The 25731-nt window shown below is 39.9% G+C and overlaps 1 protein-coding gene and 1 long non-coding RNA gene across 3 annotated transcripts in view; one reads left to right on the forward strand and one right to left on the reverse strand.

Moving 5' to 3' along the window:
- The window catches only part of DNAJC6 (DnaJ heat shock protein family (Hsp40) member C6), a 62947-nt gene that overhangs the window by 13625 nt on the left and 23591 nt on the right, over positions 1 to 25731 (reverse strand). For both annotated transcript variants that reach the window (XM_048496608.1, XM_048496607.1), the window contains 11 exons: positions 20227 to 20377; positions 16699 to 16748; positions 16423 to 16571; positions 13190 to 13312; positions 10385 to 10518; positions 8233 to 8427; positions 4664 to 4781; positions 4177 to 4256; positions 2973 to 3166; positions 2781 to 2861; positions 1142 to 1588 (listed from right to left, as the gene is read on the reverse strand). In XM_048496608.1, the coding sequence (XP_048352565.1) occupies positions 1142 to 1588; positions 2781 to 2861; positions 2973 to 3166; positions 4177 to 4256; positions 4664 to 4781; positions 8233 to 8427; positions 10385 to 10518; positions 13190 to 13312; positions 16423 to 16571; positions 16699 to 16748; positions 20227 to 20377 (1722 nt within the window). The remainder of the gene's footprint in view (positions 1 to 1141; positions 1589 to 2780; positions 2862 to 2972; positions 3167 to 4176; positions 4257 to 4663; positions 4782 to 8232; positions 8428 to 10384; positions 10519 to 13189; positions 13313 to 16422; positions 16572 to 16698; positions 16749 to 20226; positions 20378 to 25731) is intronic.
- On the forward strand, positions 1296 to 19366 carry LOC125432730. Its single transcript, XR_007244544.1, has 4 exons — positions 1296 to 1307; positions 3177 to 3181; positions 5108 to 5119; positions 19207 to 19366. It is a non-coding gene; the product is annotated as an uncharacterized LOC125432730 (long non-coding RNA).

The following is a 25731-nucleotide window of genomic DNA, read 5'->3' on the forward strand; positions in this document are numbered from 1 at the left end:
AATCAGCAGGGTGACTAAGGGAAGGGAGACTGCAGATGGTAGAACTAGATGACTGAGAAAAGAAGGTGATTAGGCAGAGAAACAAAGGAAAGGAGAACATTTTAAGGAAAATGACACACAGGCACAATAACCCTCTGCAGTTGGCAGCAGAGGAACTTTGAAAACTGCAGCAGTGCCAGAGCAGGAGAAATGAAAAGTGAAAGCTGACATGGCTTGAATTTCAAATTCGAATGATCCAGCCAACTTCATTGGCTGTAGCATATCTCTAGTTGCAAGCATCATACTGTCTATCTAGCATAATCAGTCATGTGTGAACTATTTCCTATAATCTTGCTGGCAGATGGAAAAACTAGGCAATAATGAGTCACATGACTCTCTCCATTTACAGCTGCCACAAATATACAGAGATGCATTAAGCTCACATGTCTCCTTCTAGCATGTATTAAGCAAGGAAAGGTCTTCAATGCTATTGGAACTCAATTAGGAAGTTTTGAGATTTGAGATTGCAAATGCCTTAACAGACCAGGAGCTCAGGAGCAACAGCCACAGAAGGCCATTGCTTTCACATCCTGCATGTGAGATCCCAAAGACACCTGGTGGGCCACTGTGAGTAGCAGAGAGATGGACTCTGGTCTGATCCAGATGGCTTGTTCTTATGTTCTTAAGTTAGAATGGTAGGCTAAAATGTCATCCATGCAGAGTTCAGAATGCATCAGAGGCAGTTATAACACAGTCCCCTCAACAAGCATTACTGGGCTGGAGCTCAGCAGAGAATTATACATTAGCTATTATGTTCTTAGGAGGGTTGGCAATAAGGATACTATCTCTTGTCAGTGTGGGTAACAACTCTTGCAGAAACAGAGTGATCAGAATCATTCAAGACAGCATGAGGTTATGGTTTATTTCAGCCCTTGCTCACACAAACAGTTAAACAGTTTAAACAGTTAATTAAACAGCCACAAAATAACAACACTTTCAACAACACTAATTTCTGGAATGTTGGTAGCATAAAGGAGCCCTTAAAATAGAAGGGCCCTCTGTCTCTCTTTTAATTCTGACTCCCCATTCCAGCAACCATAATACAGAAATAATTAAGATTTAAGAGAGAGAAAAATCTAGTGCCACAGTTGGAAATAATTACCTTCTCCTATTCTTGGGGACAAAGATGGGGATGCAGAAGTTGCAGACCGTCGTGGAGTGGAGTGTGCAGACCCAGTCCCACCCATCTGAAAGACATCCTGAGCAGCTGACTGTCCACTTTGGCTTGGACCTTCAGATTGACCAGCTCCAAAGAGATCACTCAACAAGTCTGAGTTGGAAGGGGGTGCAGTAGGAGCTGCTGGGAAGTTTTTGTTCATAGAGCTGCCAACCAAACCCAAAAGGTCCACATCTTCAGGAGGCGGTGGGCCTGGTGGTTCTTGCTGCTTTTTGCTGTGCTTTGGTGGCCCATGGAGTTTGTCAGTGCTTGTGCTACTGTGCTGACTGGAGAGGGATAAGAGTTCGTCATCTGACTGCTCACTTTCTTCATGCACCAAGGCAGCCCGATCTTCAGAGCTCGCATGTGAACTGCTTCTTTCCAATTTTTGATCTAAATGGTCAATTTTTAAAATTAGCTAACAATTCTTTATATCTTCTGATATTATAGAGAAGAAAGCAAATCTTTTTACAACCCATATGTGAAAGCAGAATAAATCAATAGCATACAATACTTACCTATATTTTTTCACCAGAAGTACCTGTATTTTTAACTTGTAACTGAAAATGAATTTCTCACAACATGAAACTGGGGAAAGAGAAGACTGACATGCAAAGATTTTCCAAGGACTATTCTTATAAACAGTAGCAACAAGTGTGAGAATAAAATCTGCTAGGCATCAGTTGTTGGTCAGATTGGCAAAGCTTTCTGGAACAAAGTGACCATGGTGAAAGCCCAACTTGGGCCGGTGTTAACCAGTTCCTTCTTACAATGAAATATATTATTTCCCTCTCTGATCTTTTCTGCACAGCAGAAATAAAATGTGCTGCAGATGTTTTAAAAAGATCCGTTTTGACTTTTTGTGTTTGCTGTGTGTGAAGAACACAAGAGTTGTCAGCCAAAAGGGTTCTTTTTTCCTGCCTTTATTTATTTACTTTTTGCAGTGAAATGTGGATGAGCTGCAAGCAGAGGAAACCTCCATGGGAAACTTCACCAAATGGTGGAGGCATGGAGAATCTCTGCAATAGCACACAAAATGGTGGGATTGCGCAGGATTGCTAGGCTAAACAAACTTTATTCACCTACTTTTTACAGTGAAATTGCACGTGGATGAGCTGCAAGCAGAGGAAACCTCTGTGAGAAACCTTCACCAAATGGTGGAGGCACACAGCAGCACACAAAATGGAGGGCACAACTGCAGCGAAAATGAAAGTAAGAGCTGGGGAGATGGAGAAATAAAGTGTCTCCTGCCTGCTTTTGTTCGCAAAGGCAAGCAGGAGACATCTTCAACCTGTCTTTAGCGGGGAAAAGATAGCTAGTTTAGCAATTTTTTTAAAACTAGGGTTGAGAGAAATAAAAAGTTCTGAAGATGTTTTAGGAGAGAGCGCTGTGTGAACTTCTTCCTTAAAATGCTTTTTATAAAGTCATCAAGATGTTATATATCTGCTGTGTGGAAAAGGCCTCTGTGAACAAATCATTGCAAAACTCACAGAATTCAGACAATTAGGTGTCACAGGAGAGGCATAACAGTATTTGGATTAGTCAGGTGGGAAAGGTAAATTATTCAACATGAAATTCTATGTACCTTGCCAGCTGAGAGATGACAAGAATGCTCCTTGTCCAGCAGTCTTTAGGTTATCATGTGATGCCTCTCCAGCACCTCTACCTATAAATTACAAAGAGTCAAAATATACTAACTGGTAAAAAGCGGTGCAAAGCAATCATGTTTCATATTGGTATGAAAACTGGAAATTATATAGAACAATGTAACATTTACCTGCCATGGCAAGGGTATCTTGGTGCTCCTGGTGAGAAGAGAAAAGTATGCTTGGGTTGATGTCTTTTGTTGTGAAGTTCTCCCATGGAGGAGTCAGGTCAGTCTGTCTATCAGCAGATTCTATTTCTATCTCCACCATGACATGAAACAGTTGGGGATATTTCTCTGGAGAGTCACATGCATCCAATTCAGGTCTAGACATAGACAAAGTTCTTCAAATTAAAATTCATTCAATCAGATCATTAGATGATAAACAATTAAAATCAAATTGTGTCAGCCAGCCAGTGAATGTAGAAGCATCTTTCCCAACCCCTTCTACCAGAGATCCTGTAACTCAAGGTGCCAAAGATTGAACCTGGGACCTTCTTCATGCAAAGGATGTGCTCCACTGCTGAATCATAGGCCCCTTCCGCATGGGCCAATAAATTGGGCTGGGGACAGGGAAAAACCTGTTTCGGGGGGAGGGGGGGCTTCACATGGCTCCCACCCCAAAAGTGAGATTGCCTCACATTTCCCTACCCCAAAATGGGATATCTGTGATTCTTTTGTTTTAATGCATTTTGCAGCGGCTCGCAAGCAAACAGCTGTTCTAGGAAGAACTTTACTCAGCTGTACATCCCGGGTTTTAACAGTCCCGGCCCACAGCCTTCCAGCAAAGGGGAGGTGGGTTCTTTTTTAAGAATCCACACCTCCATGCGAAGTGGTGACAGCAGCCCACATTGCATTCGTGGGTTCCATTTGCTGCCTGCACAGAGGCACGCGAAAGTGAAAACAGAAGAATGGGTTACTTTATCCCACCTGCAACGCACTCTCCCTGTGCTGTGCAGAAGGGGCCTAAATCTTTGCATTTTAAGTATTACTTCTCCTCTACTCTGAAATTCAGTCTTAATCAAAACAACTCTCGATCTGAAGAATCCCCCGTATAATGAATTCTGTGTTTAGGTATAATTTCAACAGGCATTCTATTTGTTTACTGACAGGAATAACAAGTGACAGCTTTGTTGGTTTAGTTTGCTAGGAGAAGTATGCCTATTGTTTTAAAAACAAGAATTTAATTGTAGAATATTCATTAATTGATTTTCTAAATTTTGTAGTAGAAATCCATAGCCATCCATTCTTGGTAGATTTTTCTTCCCTCAGAAGTAGAAGTTGTGCAGGATTAAACAAAAACTAAAACTGTAGCTCTCATTTACAAGATACTCACTTATTAAATTTTAACACCGTTGTTCCCAAAGCTATGAATCCAGTGTGAAACTGAATCTGGAATATTTGTGTGTTGGACATCTAGAAGCAAAAGCAAAATTAGGATTAAAAAACCCTTTAGATGCATAAAGAATTAGCCAGACAGTTTTACTTCACTGTAACTGTGTCTTTAGACATGGGGGCTCCAGTTAATTGTTTCTGAATCTTTTATTTTTGTTTTAATATTGCTATACCTTTGAATAATATTTTTCCATCTTTTAAAATTGTTTTATGCCAACTGCATTCACCAACCACATAATTATTAAGGTAGATGGTATAAATGCTTTCAGTAAATAGAGTAGAGAAGTGTCATATTGTTCCATACATACTGCAGAAAGATCCTACTTCTGATTAAGAATGACATTCTGCTCCTTACAATATGAATGTATTTAAGACAATCCAACAGTTACATCTAGTTTACTTATGCATGCCAAAACTGTAAGTCGTACTTTAGCTTGAAGCCGTCCCCCAATGGTTGATCGCATGTGGTAAATAGAAATTACTACATCACCATGGACTGTGACTTCTAGTGGAATTACAATTTTCCCCTCTTGAACACGAAACTCCCTGAAGCAAAGTAAAATAAAAGGCTCATATTATATACATGGAAAAACTCAACACATAGTTCACATAGAAAAATGCTATTACAAAGGTTTTATTCCTTACTTTAAAGACCTACATAAACCCTGGTATCTTGATATATTTTACAGTTCTATAGTTCAAGATTCAGTACAGTTACTAAGTTCAAGTGAACATGAACCAGAAGAACTATGGGTTAAAGACACCGATATCAAGGAAAAATTTGCAATATCTATGCCTGTAGCAAAAAAAAAATGGCAAGCCGTTATGGATGACTTAGAAAACTATTACAATTGCTAAAGACAAATGAGAAGCAAACATAAAAAGTGACAGAATCAAAGGTCTAAATGTAGTGTTCCAGTGACCAGCATGTACAAATAAAGAGAGCAATTATAATATCCCATGTAAAGAAATACAAGAGAACAACAAAAAGGAAGAATTAGATTTGTTGGTTTCTGAAAGGGACAGAATTTAGTTAGTGATGCTTCATGTTGCTTCAGATTGTGGTTGAGACCAGAGGATCTTCGATCCTGAAGATGCCAGCCACAGATGCAGGCTAAACGCCAGAGAGAATGTTGCCAGAACACGCCATACAGCCCGGAAACCACACAGCACCCAAGGATTCCGCCGAGCTCTCTCACAATACATTGAACAAAGATCTTGGGTGCTGTGTGGTTTCCGGGCTGTATGGCCGTGTTCTAGCAGCATTCTCTCCTGACGTTTCGCCTGCATCTGTGGCTGGCATCTTCAGAGGGATCTTGATCCTCTGAGAATACCAACCACAAACAAGCTTAACATCAAGGAAAAATCTCTTAGGTACTAAACCCTTCTTCAATCCTAGCCTGTCCCGACATTGAAAGCCTTCGACAATACATTGAACAAAAGATCTGTTCCACAAAATTCAAGAAATCAAAGGGAAATTTAAAACATGATCAGATATGCCAAAAGATCAACATGGAAATACATTAACTGAACAGGACAAAACAAAGAAAAGATGAAACAATACATTGAGGAACTATTAAAAAGAGATGAAAAGATGACAGATTTTTCCAGGAAGAATCTTTTGAAGTCGAACATACAGTTTTAGAAAGTGAAGCTGCACTGAAAGCAATTGAGAGAAACGAATCACTAAAACCGGATGGGTTATCAAAAGAGCAATTCCAAGCTACAAAAGCAGAGTTTGTAAAAATTTTGACAGGAATAGGCAAACAAATATGAAAAACAAAACAATGGCCCACAGACTAGAAACAATTAATTTACATTCCAACTCCAAGAAGATGCCAAAAACTGCAGCAACTACTAGACCAACACATTAATTTCTCACAAGAGTAAAGTGATGCTCAAAATCTTATAACAAAGATTGTAATCACATATGAAACAAGAAATGTCAGAAGTTCAAGCTGGATTCAGAAAAGGAAGAGGTGAAACTGCAAATTTACGTTTGTTGCTGAAGCATACATGAGAATTTCAGAAGAAAATCAGCTTGTGTTCCATAGATTACAGCAAATCTTTTGGAGCATGGATCATGACAAACTATTATTGGTTTTAAAAGAAATGGAGGTGCCACAGCATCTAATTTTTTGATGTGCAAACTGTACTCTAGACAAGAGGCTACTGTTAAGACAAAATATGAAGAAACAAAATGGTTTCCAATTGTCAAAGGTGTCAGACAAGGTTGTATTTTATCTATATGTAGAACATATCATAAGAAAACTGAATTAGATTTAGATGACAGTGGGGTGAAAAACACATTGGCCGTTTCCGCACAAATGCGGAAGCGGCCGGGTAAGCATTTCCGACACCGACCCGACGACGCTGGGACCGTCCGCATGGACGGTCCTGGAAAGAGCCGGGCAGCCGGTGCTGCGGAGCGCCGGCGCCCGGCCAACCCGGCATGTCCCCGGGCCTCCGGAGCATCGCAGAGGCCTGGGGACCCGCCCCCTGGCCCTGCGCGCCTGCTCCAGCAGCGCAGGGCAGGGGCAATGTCCCTGAGCCTGGCGAATGGCGCCAGAGGCCCGGGGGACAAGGTAGAGATACCCGAGGTGGGGAAGGCGTCTCGAAGCTGCTGCTCGTTCGCTCGGCAGCAGCTTGCCAGGACCCCAACAAGAGCTGCTTCCCTAACAAGAGCGCTTCCAGGCTCTGGGAAGCGCCGGCTTGGCCCAGCTGACTTGCACCGATGCAGCTCGCGCCCTCTGTGCTGGAATGAGCTGACCTGGACGGCAGCTGGCGTTTTTGCGTCTCCAGGCCCGCTCATTACTCATGCCCGTAGCTGAGAAACTTGTAGCCAGAAATAATTTGAGGTATGCAGATGACACCACATCACTGACAGAAAACACTGAAGATTTGAAATTACTGTTGAAGGTTAAAGCAGAAAGTGCCAAAGCAAGACTACAGGTGAACAACAAGACAAAAGTAATGACTACTGGAAAATTAATTACTCAAGATTAAGGTTGACATTGAAGAAACTGAAATTGGCTCCATTATTAACCAAAAAGAAATCAGAAGGAGATTGAAACTGGGAAGGGCAGCCACGAAGAAGCTAGAAAAGTTTCCTAAGAGTGAGGATCTGTTACTGGCAATCAAGATGAGTTTAATTCATGCCATATTATTCCCTGTTATTATCAGATGAGTGTGAAAGTTGGACAGTGAAGAAAGTTACAGGAAGAAAGTAGATTCCTTTGAAATGTGGTGTTGGAGAGTTTCTGGATATTGTGGACCACCAAAAAGACAAATCAGTGGGTTCTAGATCAAATCAAGCCTGAACTGCCTTTAGAAGTTAAAATGACTGAACTGAAGCTATCGTATTTTGGTCAAATGATGAGAAGAGAAGAATCATTTAAAAAAATGATAATGCTAAGAAAAGTGGAAGACAGCAGGAAAAAGACTCAACATTTGATTAATGGACTCTGTAAAGGAAGCCAGTTTGAAGGACCTGAGCAAGGCTGTTAATGATAGGATATTTTGGAGCTGCTTACGTCGGAAACAACATGACAGTACTTAACAGTTCAGAGGAGCTGTTGCAATCCAAATGTTAAACCTACACACCACAATACAAAGGTTAACCTAGACATCACAGTATAAAGATTAACCTAGACATCACAACACAAATGCAACCTGAATCTTATCTCAGTTTTAACTTGCATTTTGACGCTTCATTCACAAAACTATTTGACAACTAGGGATTGCATGTCTCACAAAGAGCACTTTATTTAGACCATTCTATGCAAACAATGAATACTCTCATGTGCATAACACATCTGTTTTATTGTATGGACATCTGATGATAATCACACATTCCATGAGACATACAATTTGAACAAAATCTCTTACAGTCAATCTAGGATGTATCATGTTTGAAATAGTCCATAAGTAAGATCACATTTAACATCAAAACTCTGTTGATACAAAATGCTTCAAGCTCAACATAACAGGGACTTACTTCATTCTTTCATATTCTTGAGAAGTTGTGAAGATTCTGGTTTCTCCAATCAGAATATCACAGAAAGGCCGGCAGCCATTTCTTTGCTTATTGAAACAGGGCACTGGGCTGAGAATCACTGCTTTGATGGTTAGAGGCTTGCAATGAGGCTGAATGGGCTTGTCTGCTATTAAATCACAAATATATCCAATGTACCTAAAATTAAAAAGAAAATCAGAATAATTTAAAAGACACTTCACATAATTGCTTTCTGCCCTTCCACACCATAACTTGCTCAATTTGCCATAATGTAATATTCTCAGTAGCAGAAAAACTGCCAACATGGGACAGGAATAACAGATCTTGGTAATTTCTTTGGTAGTTCAAGGGAGAAAATCATAAGCATCTTTCTAGGTCTGATGCACTTTCATTTAAAAGCTCCAGAAGTACTTTCTTTCTATCCCTTGATACCAGGACTCAAGCATCATAACAATGTGTCACTTGTAATCATACAGTGCAATTCTAAACAGTTATTCAGAAAACACTGAAATCAATCAGTATAGAAATGTATAACCCAGTTTAAGATTACACTGTAAGGCAGATTCCGCAGAGGCCCTTACAGCGGCTTTCCACCGACATATATGACACTGGTGGAGCCCTGGAGCCGTTAGCATGCTGATTTGTGAGCAGCCCCAGAGCGGCTGCAGCCCATGGAGGCACCTCTGCATGGAGGCGCCTCAATTTTCTTTCCCCACACTAACCTTCTCTCCCTGCAGGGGACAAAGGGCAGCATGGGTGTGCCTCCCTGTTCCTATGGAACTCTGCAGGAAGAGAAGGTAAGTGTGGGGGAAAATGGAGATGCCAAAAAGCAGCGTCTCCAACCTGGTGCCGTTTGCATGGCGCCGGCTGGAAAACGTGTGTTCCCAAAAGCCCTCACTCATTGAGCGAGGCAGGGAAACAGTGTTTCCGCCCCGTGGCGGGAGGGAGAAGCACTGCACTGCCTGGATGCAGAGGCGGAAGCCATGCAAACAGCACCCCTGGAACAATGCTTTTACCATTCCAGGGGCGTTGTTTTTGGCCCACGCAGACTCCACCAAAGAGTTAACATTGCTGCTGAAGCTTTTCTGCCTGAGATAAAATTTAATCCAGAAATCAGTGGGTGAATTCTTATTCCCATTTATTCTAGAGCATGTGTGTGTGTGTGTGCTGTCAAGTCACAGCTGTCATATGGTGACCCCATAGGGTTTTCAAAGCAAGAGACATTCAAAAATGGCTTGCCATTGCCTGCATCTGTCTGGGCTAAGAGAGTTCTGAGAGAACAGTGACTAGTCCAAGGTCACCCAGCAGGCTTCAAGGGGAGGAGTGGTGAATCAAACCTGGTTCTCCAAATGAGAGTCTGCCATTCTGAACCACTATGCCACACTGACTCTCTTATTATTGAACAGTCACATTTTAATGTGAATGAAGTTGGAGTCTGTATTGAAGCTTCTACTTCCTTTCACCTTTCTCCCTATGCTCTTACATGTACCTGGCTTTAGAGTGAAAGTTCAATGAAGTATGTGAGCTTTATTCATTCCATATACAAGTATTAAACAATTTTGATTTGTGTTTTAATTCTTTTCCACACTTTGGAAATGCGGGGAGAGGCTTCCTGGCTAACACAAGGGCCCAGCAATCAGCTCCATTCACAGCCCTGATATGGGAGGTGTGAGGAGATGAGTGACTTTGTGGCTGATATATGAGCTAGCTGATCAGAGCTGTGCAAAATCCAGCTTTTTCACAAACTTATTAAGATGTTTCCCCTCTACATATTTCACAAATGCAGAAAATGTGGTCAGCTGAACTTATGCACTTTCCCCAGTTTAATTCCATAGAATCTGAGTGTTGGAACACAGCCTTAGGGATCCAGAGCCTTAAAGGACATGTTAAAATGGGACAGTTGAACCCTGAGCTGAAAGTATTTGAGGAACAGTACCCTATTCTTTAATTTGCACTGCACATCTGCCCTCAGTCATTTACAAATTTGAACAACCCAACACATTTTATTACCTTTAATTTTTATACTGAAAGGGGTTACGGAAAGTAGAGGTGACTAAAATTGGGATCAAAGTAGTAAGAAATTGCAGTCAGAAGAAGAAATCACACTATTGTTTGGGGAATGTGTGTGCTATACCTTCTATGGGATGGCCAAAGAATGATTCCAGGTCTCTTTGTATTTAGCAACTGAATGGCAGGAACTGGAGTAGAAAAGAGATGACAAAAACAGAACATTGCACTGACCAGGACTGCTGATGCTACACGCCCATCCTGTCAAACAAAACACAAGAGCATCCATCAGGAGGTATTCTGTCATCTAATTGGCCTTTTTTCTATCTAATGCTTTCAGTACTATGTGAGCAAGAATCTCTCAGCAGCAATGGCATATCTAGGGGGATCAGAGGGGGCATATCACCCAGGCCTCAGTTACATGGAGGCATATTTTGGCCCCCCGGCCCCACCTCATCTCCCCTCCATTCCCAGCCCTCAGCAAAACTCCCCTATTACTGCACTTCCCCCACCCCCTGCTGCCATTGCCACCACGGCTGAACTCCCATTGTCCCACCACTGCACCAGCTCACCTGCAAAAAACCCCAACAAACCTTTTCCTGTACTGTCAAAAGCTTTCACGGCCTGACCCAACTGGTTGTTGTGGGCTTTCCGGGCTGTGTGGCTGTGGGCTGGTAGATCTTGTTCCTAACATTTCACCTGCATCTGTAGTTGGCATCTTCAGAGGTGTACCATAGAGAGAAGTGGACAAAGTGTGTAACACACTTCTCTCTGGCTGATCCCGCATGGGCCAAAAACAGCAGTGTGAAAACAGTGTGAAAACAGTATAAACCCTTTTACACCATTTTAAACCATTTTACACCATTCTCACACCATTTTCACACTGCTGTTTTTGGCCCATGCGGAATCAGCCTCTGTGATACACCTCTGAAGATGCCAACCACAGATGCTGGCAAAACATTAAGAACAAGATCTACCAGACCATGACCACACAGCCTGGAAAGCCCACAACAACCAAACCTTTTCCTCTTTCAAGTGACACCACCTGGCAACACACTGGAGGTGGGGACAAGGCCAGGGAAAGAGCATACTAGTGCTGCTTGGAGGAGGAAAATGTTCATTGGAGGTTTTCTTGTGGGGATGGCAACATGGCAGTGGCAGCAGTGGGAGTTCAGCAGTTGGGAAGGTGTGGAAAGTGCAGCAGCAAGGGGGCAGGGGGAGTTCAGCCAGTATCTTATGGCAGCATGCCACTGCTTAGTGGGACGCTTACTCGTCAACATCTGAAGCTGTTAGGCTGCTTTCTTTCCAAAAACATGAACAGGATCAGCAGTAAATATCTGCCTGAATGCAGAAAATTTAAATATTTTCTTAGAAGCTGAGATGTGAAAAACGAAGCTTATTTAGTTTTATAAAAACAGAATCTTGTGTCATGTTAAAATATTTCATGGCCCTTCGATCCTGCTATTCACAGTTTTTTCTTCAGCATCTTTATATAAAAACACCCACCCATGCACGCCAGCTTAGTGAAGACACTATATGAATCTGTCAAAGTGAATGAAAGTTAATGCTAGACTAAAAAACAGTTAGCCCTTAAGGTGCTAACTGCATTGATTTTTGCTGCAGCAGACTAACATGGCTACTTCCAAGTTTTCATATGGTAGCTTAATGGAGCCATTGCTTCACAAAGCCTTTTGTTCCATATTTACAGAATGAATGCTAGCTAATAGCAATTGATTGCAAAGCCCACTAATGTTCCCAAATACTGTAGAAGAGTAGGTCTTTACATCCCACTTTCCTCTTCATTAAGGAGTCTCAAAGTGGCTTATAATCAATATGCCCTTTCTCTCCTCACAATAGGTAGATGAGGCTGAGAGAGTTCTGAGACAACTGTGAATGGGTCAAGGTCACATAGTAGATCTCATGTGGTGGTGTAGAGTTCTCCAGATTAGAGCCTATCACCGTGGTGGTGAACCTTTGGCACTCCAGATGTTATAGACTACAATTCCCATCAGCCCCTGCCAGCATGGCCAATTGGGACTGATGGGAGTTGTAGTCCATAACATCTGGAGTGCCAAAGGTTCGCCACCACGGGCCTATCACTTTTAACCACTACACCATGATGACACCATGTTGTACAGATCCCCATCTGGCCTGTAACGTACATCTTGCATTTGCTCTTTTTAAGTTCACTTTTTATGTATCAGCTTCAATATGAAGATCATCAACAATGAATTCTGTTTGCCAGCATTCCATATGGAAGCTGTAACATTTAAAGTCTGGCTGTTGTAGGTTTTCTGGGCTGTGTCACCATGCACAGACTCTGTAAAACCCACAACAGCCAGTTGATTCCAGCTGTGAAAGCCTTCAGCAACACATTTTTAAGTCTATTAATTTATGAGGAAGAATCCACACACCAATAATTCTATCACCCTAGTATTGGCACCACTGTGGAGACTCTCCACACAGTTGACTGGGCAGATTAAGTTGGTGAAGCTTATCAACAAATACTGCTCCAGCAAGTAGAATGAAATCATGTAAGCAGTTTTTAAAGACCCTCCATATGGTATCTATAACCTATGAAGCAAAATTCAATTTCATTGTATGCATCTTGATGTTGAGCACGGTAAGCAGTTAGGTCATTAAAAGGCAGGTTAATTGGTCTTATCTAACATTTGCAATGTAGCTAACATTATTATCACAATACAGATTAGAAATACATAGTTTGAAGCACTGTATTTTTATTCTTCATATTACTAGTATTGAACATCAATAGATATTTAGCAACTTTTTTCTTAATTAAAACTATTTTGGGATTTTTAAAAATGCATGTTTCTAATTTTCTGTTCTTCCAGGGAAATGCTGGTTTAGTTGTTGTTGCTGAGGTTTTTTTTACCAGGCATTTGTCAAAATGCTTCCTTAGTGGCTGACTTACCATACAGTGTATGACACAAACATTTTTGGGGTTCTGTTGCAACCAGTTGTGCATGTTCTTACACACAGCATAGAGATTGTGGAGGCTTGGTGCTTGTCTAACTGGCCAACTACATTCAGATACCTAAAAGTCACAATCAAACATAGGTAGATTGAAATTTCACAGCAGCAACTTATTGTCTTTTCATGCATTTTTATCTATTTTAACTCATAACTCGAGACCACTTCCTCCAATATTACCCTGAAAGGTCATTATGCTCAGCAAATAAATACTTGCTGGTTGTCCAAGCCTGGTGGAATGCTCTGCCAAATGAGACCAGGACCCAGTGAATTCTGCAGGGCCGTTAAGATGAGGTTTTTCCACCAGGTCTATGGTTGAGGACAGCAACAGTATCTATCCATCACTAAGCTGGTTTTCCTTTCTCCTCCCCCCTTTTTTTGTCCCTCTCCCTTTTTCCTGGTAAAGTTAAGATCACCTGAATCACACATGAGCAAAACAGTTTCCTCCCTGGATTTTTATTTCACATTATTTTAAGGATTGTTGTTTTTGCTGCATGATTTTAATTGATTCATTGTATAGTGGAACAATGATGTAAACCGGGGTGGGGATGTCTAACAATTCAATAAATGATAATAGATTTCTCACCTTTCCTTAAATGTATATAAACTGAACCTTCCAAAATTAAAAAGTGCAGAAATACCAGTAATGAAAAAACAACTTTCTCTGGTCTAAGGTTTAAAGTTTCCCAAATACCACTTCTGCAAATACTTGCAAAGAAGCATACAAGACAGAAGAGCTTCAAATATATTCCAGTCCAGATTAGAATGTCTGTACTTCTCATGTAATAGTTGAAGTTATTTCATATTCTGTGCAAATTGGTCTTCCTGGCCACATATAAAGTCTGTTTCACCAGTATTCATCTCCCAGAGAGGAGCTACCTGCAGTGCATGACCTCAGTCAGAGTTTCTGACTTCTCCACTTTCTGTTGGTCCACAGGAACCTGCAGTCTTCCTTATACTTACTTCTAATAGATCAGTAATGTTATAGGCCATTTATAGGTTTGCATTTTGTAATCTGTACAATCCTAAGCATGTACAAAATATGAACAGCACTTATACTGATAAAGTTGAAAATACTGAGAAGTATCAAAGCACACAGGTACTCACAGACAGTTAAACTATTTCTAGCTACTCTGTATGGATATTCATTAAAGTTTGATGCTGGCCTGGTTCTAAACTTTACTTCCAGCATGATTGCATTTAGACATTCCAGATGCATTTGAGGTTTTTTTGGTCTGAGAAGGAGCCTTCAGGAAGTCTCCAGACTATGAGCCATGGTTGATTTGTAAGAAACTACAATTTGTTACAACATCCAAATTGGATGAAATAAGTTGTACATGTTTTAAATGTTTATATACTGCTTTTTCCCCCTGACAAGCACTGGAAGTGATTATCAATTGTAGAGATTTGACCATAAACATTAAAATCCTCAGTAACAAATGTAAACAAGAAGTGATTTTTCAGAATATTTATGTATATGTGCCCACATGCACACTTACTGGTAAGTTAGACAGCTTATTAATTTCAATTGAGTTTTCTTCAAACCAAGTTTTTCCAACCTTCTTTTGGGGAAAGGACCTATCATATAACTATGCAAAAGGTACTGTGTACACAGATCGTATTGCATTAATAATTGATTTACCCCCATATTAGAATACCTTAGACTGGAAGCAACACAGTTTTTGGCTACAATCTTACCTAGGTCTTAGAATTTTTCCTACAATGCAGTCATCATGAGGTTAGCAGATACATGGTCTAATATGTTGTGCATGGTAGATAGAATTTCTACCCAATAGCCAGAGCACAGAACAGAGTCTCTTGCTAATGACAGCAACCACTTCCTTGGCAATCCTGCTAAGTGGGGAAAGGCTGCCCAGTCTAGAAGGAATCAGGAAGTGGTGGTGGAAGGGAGCTAAAAAGGGAGAGTTTCATTTTCTCTGCAAAAAGGTTCTATCTTGGCGATGAATGATTTTTGCTCTCCCCTCCCCATCCTTTTCACCTACTTAACAAGGTACACAGCTTTGGGGGAGGAAAATACAAGTGATTCAAGTTTTGCAGACATAAATATTGGGGGGGAAAGAATAATATAAATTCCTTATTCAGTATTGCCTGATAAAATTTAGGGAGAGACTCGAGGCTGGGGCGGGGGGGGGACTTCATTCCAGAGTTATTTTCTAGATACCGACCCTAGACAGCTTAATTGCATTCACCCACCTACCCAGCCACCCACCCCACATACACTGCCCGCATACTGTATAACATTGCTTGGAGAGTAAGTGAGCATGTTTCAAGTGCCTGTGTGAAACAGAAAACTTTATCAATTAAATATACTTTAAATCATTAAACATGCTTTAAATCATCCCAAGGACTGTTACACATTTTATTAATATTTATTTGCTGGGGAAAAATGGAGCTGTAAATTACATTCCACGCATGCTATACTATTGTTTCACCAAATTGTATTAGAAATGTTACAAAACCACTTGCATGGCATCACTTTACTCAATAACGTCAATAAATGTGTATTCAACAAGTGTGCACTTCAATCATTGCCTTTGTGAACATCCCACAGATATCTGTCTCTCAGGAAGGGCTGCCTATAGGCAGTTCACAGGATGAACACACTGAACATTGGCCTATCTTACTTTCAGTTTAGAAATTCAGGTTCATAACTGTCACACTATTGTGCTGTGATCACAGAGTTCTTCCACTGCTCATCAGAAGACCATGTGGCTGTAATAGTAACGAAAGTGAGCTCTAAATAACAAGTTTGAGTCATGAACATGACTCAGCCTATGTTGTGTAAGGTGTGCAGCTTAAAAAACATGTGGCTGGCTGGAGCATCCTGAACTTTTAAACTGATATTTTCAGGCTCCAGTGAGAGTAAAACAACCATTTTGTTCACTGAATTAACAGAATACGGTACAAATATGATAAAAACCCTCATAAACTCAAATGAAATTACAGAATCAGATATTGTAAAAACAAATTAGCTAGAATACTGGTCTACATGCCTCAAGACTGTTTACATCAGTCTCTGACTTATTAATCCATTCTTGCTCTAACTTTACCAATTTCACTACAAGATACAAACTACTTTGTTTTGGTATATGCCATTCAAAATATCACCGGGATAGACTGTACTCCATCATCATACCAGACAAAATCTCTTACTCTATTATGAAACCTGGCACTACGGTAAGACTTCGGTGACAAATTGAAAACTGTGTAGTGGTCAGGATGTCTTGAATCCAAGAATGTCCGCACATCCTCAATATGGTTCCTAAATCCAAGTTCAACTCCTTCAGCAGGGAAAGACATCACTAGAAGGGAAAAAGTCAAATTAGTGTCCAAAACAAGAAAAGGGAAATATTACATTTAAAAAACTGGAGATTGCTGCACTGCTGAGTATAGTACAGTGTTATTATTTTAAGAAACTGGTGTACTTACCAATAATTCTTGAGGTAATATAAGAAATATCTAGCTCCCCCTTCGTGTAGCTATAAAGACAAGAAATACCAGTTATCTTTAAAAGAAAAAGGATCATAAAAGTTGTCTCTCAAGAAAACTTAGGCCCTTTCCACACTGCGGAAAGGGGGGCCCTGCACCGGCAGGAATTCTGCCAGTGGAGGGGTGGAGGCCGTTCGATGGGAGCATGTGAGCGGCCCCCACAGAGGCCGGTGCGGGAGAGGAGCCACCTCTTCCCCGTCCCCCCCACTCACCTCGTCATCCTGCGTCGCCCTGCTGGACTCCTAAGACCTGCCCACGCTGCCCTACGACCTCCAGGGGTCAGAGGACAGCGAGGGAGGGTCTCAGCAGTCCAGTAGAGCGACGCAGGACAACGAGGTGAGTGGGGAGGACGGGGAAAACAGCATGTTTCCGGCGGTGCCATTCGCACCGTGCCGGCAGGAACACGCTGTTTTCCAAAAACCTCCCTCCAGGAGGGAGGTTTTGGGGGGCGGCCTGACGCCGCTCTGGGGGAGGTGGAGGGGAGCCAGGTGGGCGCTGCTGCGTTTCAGCAGCGCCGCCTGTGCGAACGGCTCCCTGGGGACGGAGTTTTTGCCGTCCCCAGGGCGCCGTATTTGGCCCGTGCAGAAAGGGCCTTAGATACATAGTCACACTAACAATTTCTACATCTGTGAATTCCCATAACATTGTCTAAGAAGGTGAAGACTCCTGTGGTGTGCACTAGCAGTGTAGTCATGACAATTCTTCCCAGCCACCCCCCATCCCGAGATTTCACATCTAATCATATGGTTGGGCTTCATGATGTTGTTGCATTTGCTTGGTGTAGCTCAGATTTATGAGAATGCTTTGTGGAAATAAATAATTGATTTTAGCCTGGTCCCATTCAAGAATACAAAACAATATATATATTAGAGCTCAGAGAATATCACAAACATAATTGAACATCACAGTTTTATACATATAGTCTCAACCTAATTCCTAACATTACGAAGGATGCTTAATAATTACTCACAGCGAGCTACAAACAACTAGTAATAATTACTCATAGCTGCTACAAACAACTAGTAACAGCTGAAGTAATGACAAATGAACCCTTTATTTCAGAATTTATATCCCTAGTTTTGAAAACAGTAGCTAAAATCTACCCTTAAGATTAACAAGCTTAAATAAAAATACTGATTGAAATATGGCTTCATTTCTTGTGTAACTTGTTGCAAGGTATTTCCATTTAGAAATTTTTGGTCTCTCATTTTAAAGTCTAGATGTTAAGGATGGGGTATGCTACTTTTCCTTCATCTCACATACACACAACTCAGTGTGTGGCAAGTGTTTCCTTTCTAGTACAGAATTAGTCTCAAATCCATCTTATAAGACTTTTTTTAAAAGAATGAACAGGGGGCAAGATGCACTCATTGTTGGACTAAGGCAAAAAATGATCCCCTAATGTGTCTAGCTTCTTACACTATAGCTTACTCAACACAACCTGTCCACTTGCACTCTTGATTCAGTTTCAGTGCAGCCTCAAGCCCATCCATGTCCCAAACAACCAGTATACAAAATTTTTAAAAAGGTAACCTGCATACAATTTCATGTGAAAGTAAAAGTTTATTGCAAATAAAATCTACATAAGGAAAATAATTTTATATATGGGGAAGAATTCTGAATTAAATGGTTTTTTATCACAGGATACCTTGTGAAGCAAATCAGCACTCTCCCATCATTTTTCAAAGTGTAATTTAATTTCTTTAAAACATTTCAACGCAGCTCAGGGATGGAGTATATGATATACACATATGCAGAAAACCTCAAATCTCCAGTTAAAAGGATTTCAGTAGTAAAGGTGGGAAAAATCTCTGCCAGAAAGTTGAAAGTATGGGTATTTAATAATAAGAATCCAAGAGTAATGAACAAAACGTTGTATATGACAAAGAAATATTTGGGCTGGGGAATCCTAAAAATGCAAGAATACTATGAAGCATTTCAGATAAAGTGTTTGATGGGGATAAGAGAAGAAAATAATGAAGGATGGATGAGATTTGAAAATGAAATAAATAATGAAGAGGGAAAATACGGAATATATACCAACAAGATGGACAAGGCAAACCAAACTATAATAAGTCCAAGAAAGGTGAATTTGGACAGATGGGAAAAATGGAGAGAGAAATGGATGCCCTGGGGGCGGCGCCAGTGGAGAGACAAGGATTAGAGAAGGGGGTGAAATAATGACGTTACAAAATTTTATAGAGATAGGTGGCACAGAGAACTGGTTGGTTTTGAGAGGAATATGGGAAAGAATAAAGGTGTCGAGAATAAAAGAATAATGTACAATGGCAAATTGCTTGGAAATCTATGAAAAAAGGAAAGGGAAAGTTTTAGGTCAAATATATAATTTGATGATTGATGATAAGGAATTCATGATAAGAGCTATGAAACAAAAATGGGAGAAGGAAGGCACTCTGAATGATGAAAAATTGAAAGAATAATGGCTAGCTTGGGAAATATAAAAATTGAAAAATATATGGAGTTGGAAAGAAAGTTGATTTTTAAATGGTATAGAACTCCCAAACAACTTGCATATATGGTTATGGGTTTATCCTCAAAATGTTGGCACTGTGGGGACCAAGATGCACATTATAGCCATATGTGGATTGAATGCAAAGAACTAAAAAGATTTTGGGAAAAGGCATTGCTATGGATAGAAAAATTGGTGAAAAATAAAGTGGAATTAAGAAATGATCTATTATTTACGGGAATAATTGATGATGAAAAAATAGATCCACAATATAGAAATATGTACAAAATGTTGATTAGAGCAATACATGAAGTGATAGCATTTGGATGGAAAGATAAGAAAAATGGACTATTCAGAAATGGCTGGAATATGGGAACAAGTGACATTAGACATTTTTTAAATATTATCAAAGAATAAAACATGGCAAGAAAAACAGAATGAAATAATGAAGATATGGTCCAGTTATGAGAACTGGATGAAGGAGACAGGAGTCAAAGAAGTCATATGGATGAGGAGACAACAACGAATGAACTTACTGTTGTTTGGTTAAAGAAAAGTAAACATAATATTGGGGGAGGGTGGGCGGAAAAAAGGGAAAATGTATTGTTTGGAAATTATATCGGAAATGTGTAAATAGAATGATTATTTCAAACAATACAATAAAAAAATTAAAATACAATAAAAAGGAAAAATCGCTGCCCAAAATTTGGGACAGTCACAGCCAGTTAACATAGATGAGCTAGATTCAGTAGGATCCAACTCAGTAGAATTTCTTCACCACAAGTGTTGTTTAACTTTCATGCACCCATAGCTTGTTTTGGAAAATTTAGCTTGAAGCCATCAGACCGTTACATTATACCACAAATTGTATATCAAAAGGTGCTAATCATTATGTTTACTTTTGCCTGAAAGCTGGTAAAACCTCATTTCTTCACAAAAAGCACTGCAAAACATGGTTTGGTAGTAGAGGTCACTAGGTGCTTAAATTTTTGCAGTACCTGGCAACAGATTGCATAACTTTAGTAGATGTGTCTTTCAGAGTGTCCTTCAAGTTATCCTTCAAGTTGCTGAAGAGTCGCCCTGCTCCTCCTTTGACCATGTCTAATAGGCCACCTCCATAGCTAGACTCCATGTCAGGTGAAGAGGCACCTTGAAAGAAGAAAACCACACAAAAGCAGACACATATTGCTTCACAAGAAATCAAGACATTTACCATTAAGTGCAGTAAATTAACTTTTCAGTTGCTGATTAGGAACAGGGTGGATAAAAACCATAATTTAAAAACAAATTTTAAAAATCAGATAATTTTATTTAAATCACATGTTTGAAATGCTTTTTGATGAAAAAAATCTATCTATAGACAGTTTTCTATTAAAGATACATTATAGTCCAAAGATTACTCATCTTGAAATAAGGATCAGTTTTTAAACTATGTAGCAAGAGAATGTGTATTCATGCAATGTTTAAGTTTTTTTGTAAATGAATTCCATTAATCCATTTTCAAAGTCAAGCTTTCCAGAGGTTTCTCTAAGATTATTTTGGTCAGTGTTTCCATATATAAGATATTAACATAGATGCTTGCTTTTGCAGTTCTCAAAATTGTGGATTTGTGTCTACAGAGCTAACATGCCTCTTTTTCACAGCAAAAATGTTATAAAATAAAAATAAACATACAGAGTTGAGAAAAAGACCTTAATCCCATTGTTCCTTGGAAAATCTATAGACACAAAATCAATCCCTTACCTCTTAAGTGCTAAGTTTCAAGGAATTAAATGAAAAGAAGATTGTTTGGAGTGGAATAGACCTGCACAAGGAGCTAAGTATAAGGAGGAAGGGGCAAGCAGTAAAAATGAAAGTGAAACCTTTGGATCAGAATACCCCATATCTTGTGTGTAAAGCCTGAGGTTTATCATATTATTCTCTCCCTGGGGGAGAAAATCTATAATGGCAGCAGGCTATAAAAGAGAGCCTGTTTGAAAATATTTTAATGGCGTTCCTCTGCCTATGGATAAGGCTAGCATATGGGCAAAATGCAAACACTGCAACAAAGAATGCAAGGCTTGGTGGCCCAGAATGAAACTGGAGATTACTTCACAGTAATTCATAATTCATTATCTATATATTTATAATAGTAAAAATGAATTAGTAATTTTATATAACTATAAAACTAATCTGACAGACTGTTATTCTAAAAATGACACCTTTATCTGGCTGTAAATATTAAGATTATACATGCAAGAATGGGTCTATATGTAGAAAACTATGGTTCAAATCTAGTCTTACTGACCAGTGATTTAAAGTGTGATTTAAATCAATTTGATTTGAATCCACCCTGATTATAAATGAGAAACAAAGGTGTAAATTCAAGCCAGTACTAACCACAGTCTCCAGTAATTAGCTGGGCAGAGACTTATGCAGTTTTAAAATTGTGAAAACTTTAGAAAAGGAAGGGAATGAGATTGTGGCAAAGAGGGTAATGATGAAAATGTGTCCAGAAATATTGGGGAGGTGTGTGTGTGACTTGGTTTAATGTTACTGTGGTTACTAGTGTTATAAATCTGCATGTGGTCTATGTGTGCTTTCATTCATGTTATGTGCTTATGTACATGTAAAGCATGTTCCTCAGCATTGTGGCTCCACCCCAAGTTATGAACCCAGCTTCCCACATTACTTGTGACTTGGGGAATACTAGTAAAGGCTGTCTTTGAGCAAGAATAGAGTTTCCTGGTTACTTCAGCCCTTCCCCTGTGCATACGTGTTTCAGTGTGTCTAAGCATTAGTGACTGATCTAGGGTGTACAAGGAAGAACTGAATCAGTGTGATCTCTTAACAGGAAAATACTGTATTGCTACAAATTATGCTAGAGCACAAGTCAGGGAAAATACTATCTTCTATGGGAGAGTGGGGATTCAAACTTGGATCTCCCATGTCCTACATTGGCTTTCACAGGATGACTGCTGTACAACATCAGGAAGCAGCTAAGTCTAGATGAATCACCTGGTGCTTACTGCCAGGCCAGGCCCTGGTGAGTTCTTCTTCAAAGGCAAAAATATTCCTGGAAAGGGTCTGCCCTTCTCCCTGCTTTTTACTGACAGAGACCAAGTCTTGAAGGCTGCCAATGCTGTCATGATTTTCCAACTACAGCCTCTGAGGTAATTTGGTTCTTAAAGCTACTGGCTCTGCTTCTATAGATGAAGGGTTTTAAAAAACCTGTCCCGTGTGTGCGGGGTTTTTTCAGAGTTCACATTTTTTTCTGCAGACAGACAGACAGACAGACAGACAGACAGACAGACAGACAGACAGACAGACAGACAGACAGACAGACAGACAGACAGACAGACAGACAGACAGACAGATAGATAGATAGATAGATAGATAGATAGATAGATAGATAGATAGATAGATAGATAGATAGATAGATAGATAGATAGATAGATAGATAGATAGATGTGCTACTGCAACAAAAGATCTGGTCATGCTATCCAATTATCTGACACAAAGAGCCTTATGAATTAGATTCTTCTTCTAAAAAGACAAAAAGAGAGAGACAGAACTGACATTGTCTGAGAGATTGTTTTGTTTCCACTAATGCAGAGATATCTCTCAGCTCATTCAAAAGTAGATACACAGATAATAGATACTAATTTGAAAATTAAGACATTAAAGACTTTTTGATTCATTCAGTTGATTTCAGTTTTCAGCCTCTAAAATTTTTCAGAAAGCCAACTCTACACATTATTTTTCACTGACCTGAGTAGAACTCAACAGTATTAGTTTACCATTTATAAACAATTTTATGTGACTTGTTAATACTCCAGAATAATCAGAGAGATACTTCACCAATGGGAACAATGGACAAAATATTCTCCTATCATGCAGAAATATTTCTGCAGCTTTTACAAGGTAACATCCAGCAAAGTATGAAAAGGTGACATCCTCCTGCTTATGGGAAGAGGCAAGTAAATAATTTAGAACCAGAAAGACTTTTGAAGCTGAAGGGGGCTGAAAGTGTGGGGCTGTCTTTGGGAACAAAACAAGCACTCTAAAACTCTAGTGCTCTCTTTTATCAAAAAAGTAATTCAATACTATATCCTCTAGAACTTTTTACTGATGAAAATACAGGGAACATGCAGCTGAATTAATGAAAGATCTAAAACAAAATTTTGATCTGCCAGTGTGCTTTGTGGCCTGAAGATTGTTGTTAGGTTTCTAACAGTGCAAACCTAACGAGGGAGTGTGTCAACTCTTCTGGACTTTTTTCAGTCCCATCCCCCTTGGTATCCTTCTGGAGAAGGTTGCTGAGTTTGGAGTACCTCGTGGTTCCAATCTTACTTTAGTGACCAATTCCAGAAGGTGGTAGGGGGGTGGGGACTGCTGCACAGTTCCATAACATTTATATTATGGAGTTCCTATGATTCCTATGTGTGAACATCTAACTGCCACAACTGTATTAAACATATCTTCTCTGAGAGACTATTTCAGTCAGTATGGAAAATCTGACTGGTTCTACAGTGACAGCCTGAGCTATGAGAGAGCAAAATTATGCCCAGACAAGAGAACTGGCAGTTTACTGAGGGGCCAAAACTAAGGTGGAAGACCTGAATCTTTCCTCAGGGGACATATAAATAAACCAGATAGGAACAGATCTCCTGAGAGAGAATAATTATTATTAGAACCAGTTAGTCTGGTGTACTGGGTTTTTGCTTCTTCTTCTTTTAAACCTCTAGAGAGAGCTTTATGTTTAGTTGTGGGGTTTCTAAATGTGTGGGATGGTACTCTGGTAAAGTAACAGCCAGTGAGAGCAATATGAGAAGGTACTGTGTATGTGAGGGTACTCTGGTAGAGTAGCAGCCTGTTAGAACCCCGTAATAATCCTTAAGAAAGGATTATTTCCATCTTAAGAAAGTTCTATGAATATCTAAGCTACTGAAACTTAATAAGCCTATCCAGTGCCTGTGCCTGAAGCTAAAAACTGAACTTCTAGGCCAGAGCTCTTGTATATATATTTCTCCTTCCTATTCACTTATTCTGTCTTTCTCCTATTCCCATCTCCTCTGTTAAATAAATTTTGATTCTGTTTGATTGAATCTGCCTCAGTATTATTTTATGCCTTAAGAAGGGGATTTGAAAATAATGGGTTTCTTTCACCTTCTGGGAAGTTATAGAGCTGAACAATAGAGATTTGGAAACACCTCATGCTACCATAACAAGCCTCTCAGTCCCTGATAAAAGGTGGGAAATCTGACAAGCCTAGCGTTTAGCCTCCCTCAAAAAGTTAAGGATTATTACGGGGTTCTAACAGGCTGCTACTCTACCAGAGTACGCCCTTTGCAAGTGCGTCTGTGGCAGTTCTGAACAGATGCTTGGAAAAGGTAATGGAATGGATGCAGGTCAGCAAACAAGCTCAGTCCAGGCAAGTCTTAGGTGCTGTTAGTTAATCACAATGTTGTCAAAAGACAAGTGAATCAGCTTGTGCTAGAAGGGATTGCACTCCCCCTGAAGGATCAGTTTCGTAGCCTGAGGGTATTGCTGAAACCTAGCCTACAGTTGGAGGCTCATGTATCCTATGTGGAATATAGCACTTTTTAAAACAACCTTGGCTGATATGGAAAGATATGGCCCTCTGAAAATCATGATTTGGACACAGTGATCCATGCTCTGAACACATTTTAGGTAATCCAGCAGAGAATAATAAAGTACAGCATTAGCCGTTTAACAATATCTTAATGTTTTCTAAACATACACCTCTGGACTTACTTTTGAAAGCACCAGCTAATATTAAAGCCAAGGCTTCTTATATGGGAACATCACATTTTGAGGTAAAGACAAGTGTCTGGCTCTTATATGGAGCAAGGCTGCAGCTTTCCCAGCTTTCCCTTTCACAACCCAAACAGATAATTATAAAGACGGACAGACCCCTCTGGAATGGCATAAGATGCTATGTAGAGGCCTGAAGCTAGGGAAAAAAAAGTTCACAAAAGTCTTCCTATCACTCTCAAACACTCATACTCGCACTATTTCTTCCATCAGTTGCAGAAGAGCTTGTGCCAGAGATGAGGGAGTGTTCTGTCAATTTGCCTTCTGTCCCCAGCCCCCTCCTCCCATGCTACTTACCACATCACTCTCAGGAGCATCTTTTGAAAGCTTATAGCAGGCTGCAACATGAAGGAGGAGGCAGCAAAAAATCTCTTCCTCAGACTTGATCCATTCATGATTTTACAAAATCCAGGAGAAACACAGGTTGGTATCAAACATCTTTTTAGCTGAACAGGCAATGTTTTACCATTTAATGTGAAGTTTACAATGAAACTGAGGAAGTTTTTCATACTGCACCCTAAGGCTATGTAACTCGACTGAGCACAAACTAAAAAGTGACATGTTTCATTGTAAGGAGTTTAATTTCAAATCTCTTACAATGCAATTAATAATCTGTTGGACATACATTTTACTTTAAGTTGGATACCTTAATCACATACCCTCAGTGGTGAACAAGGCTACAATCC

Source organism: Sphaerodactylus townsendi, linkage group LG05, assembly GCF_021028975.2.
Source record: "Sphaerodactylus townsendi isolate TG3544 linkage group LG05, MPM_Stown_v2.3, whole genome shotgun sequence".
Classification (NCBI taxonomy): Eukaryota; Metazoa; Chordata; class Lepidosauria; order Squamata; family Sphaerodactylidae; genus Sphaerodactylus; species Sphaerodactylus townsendi.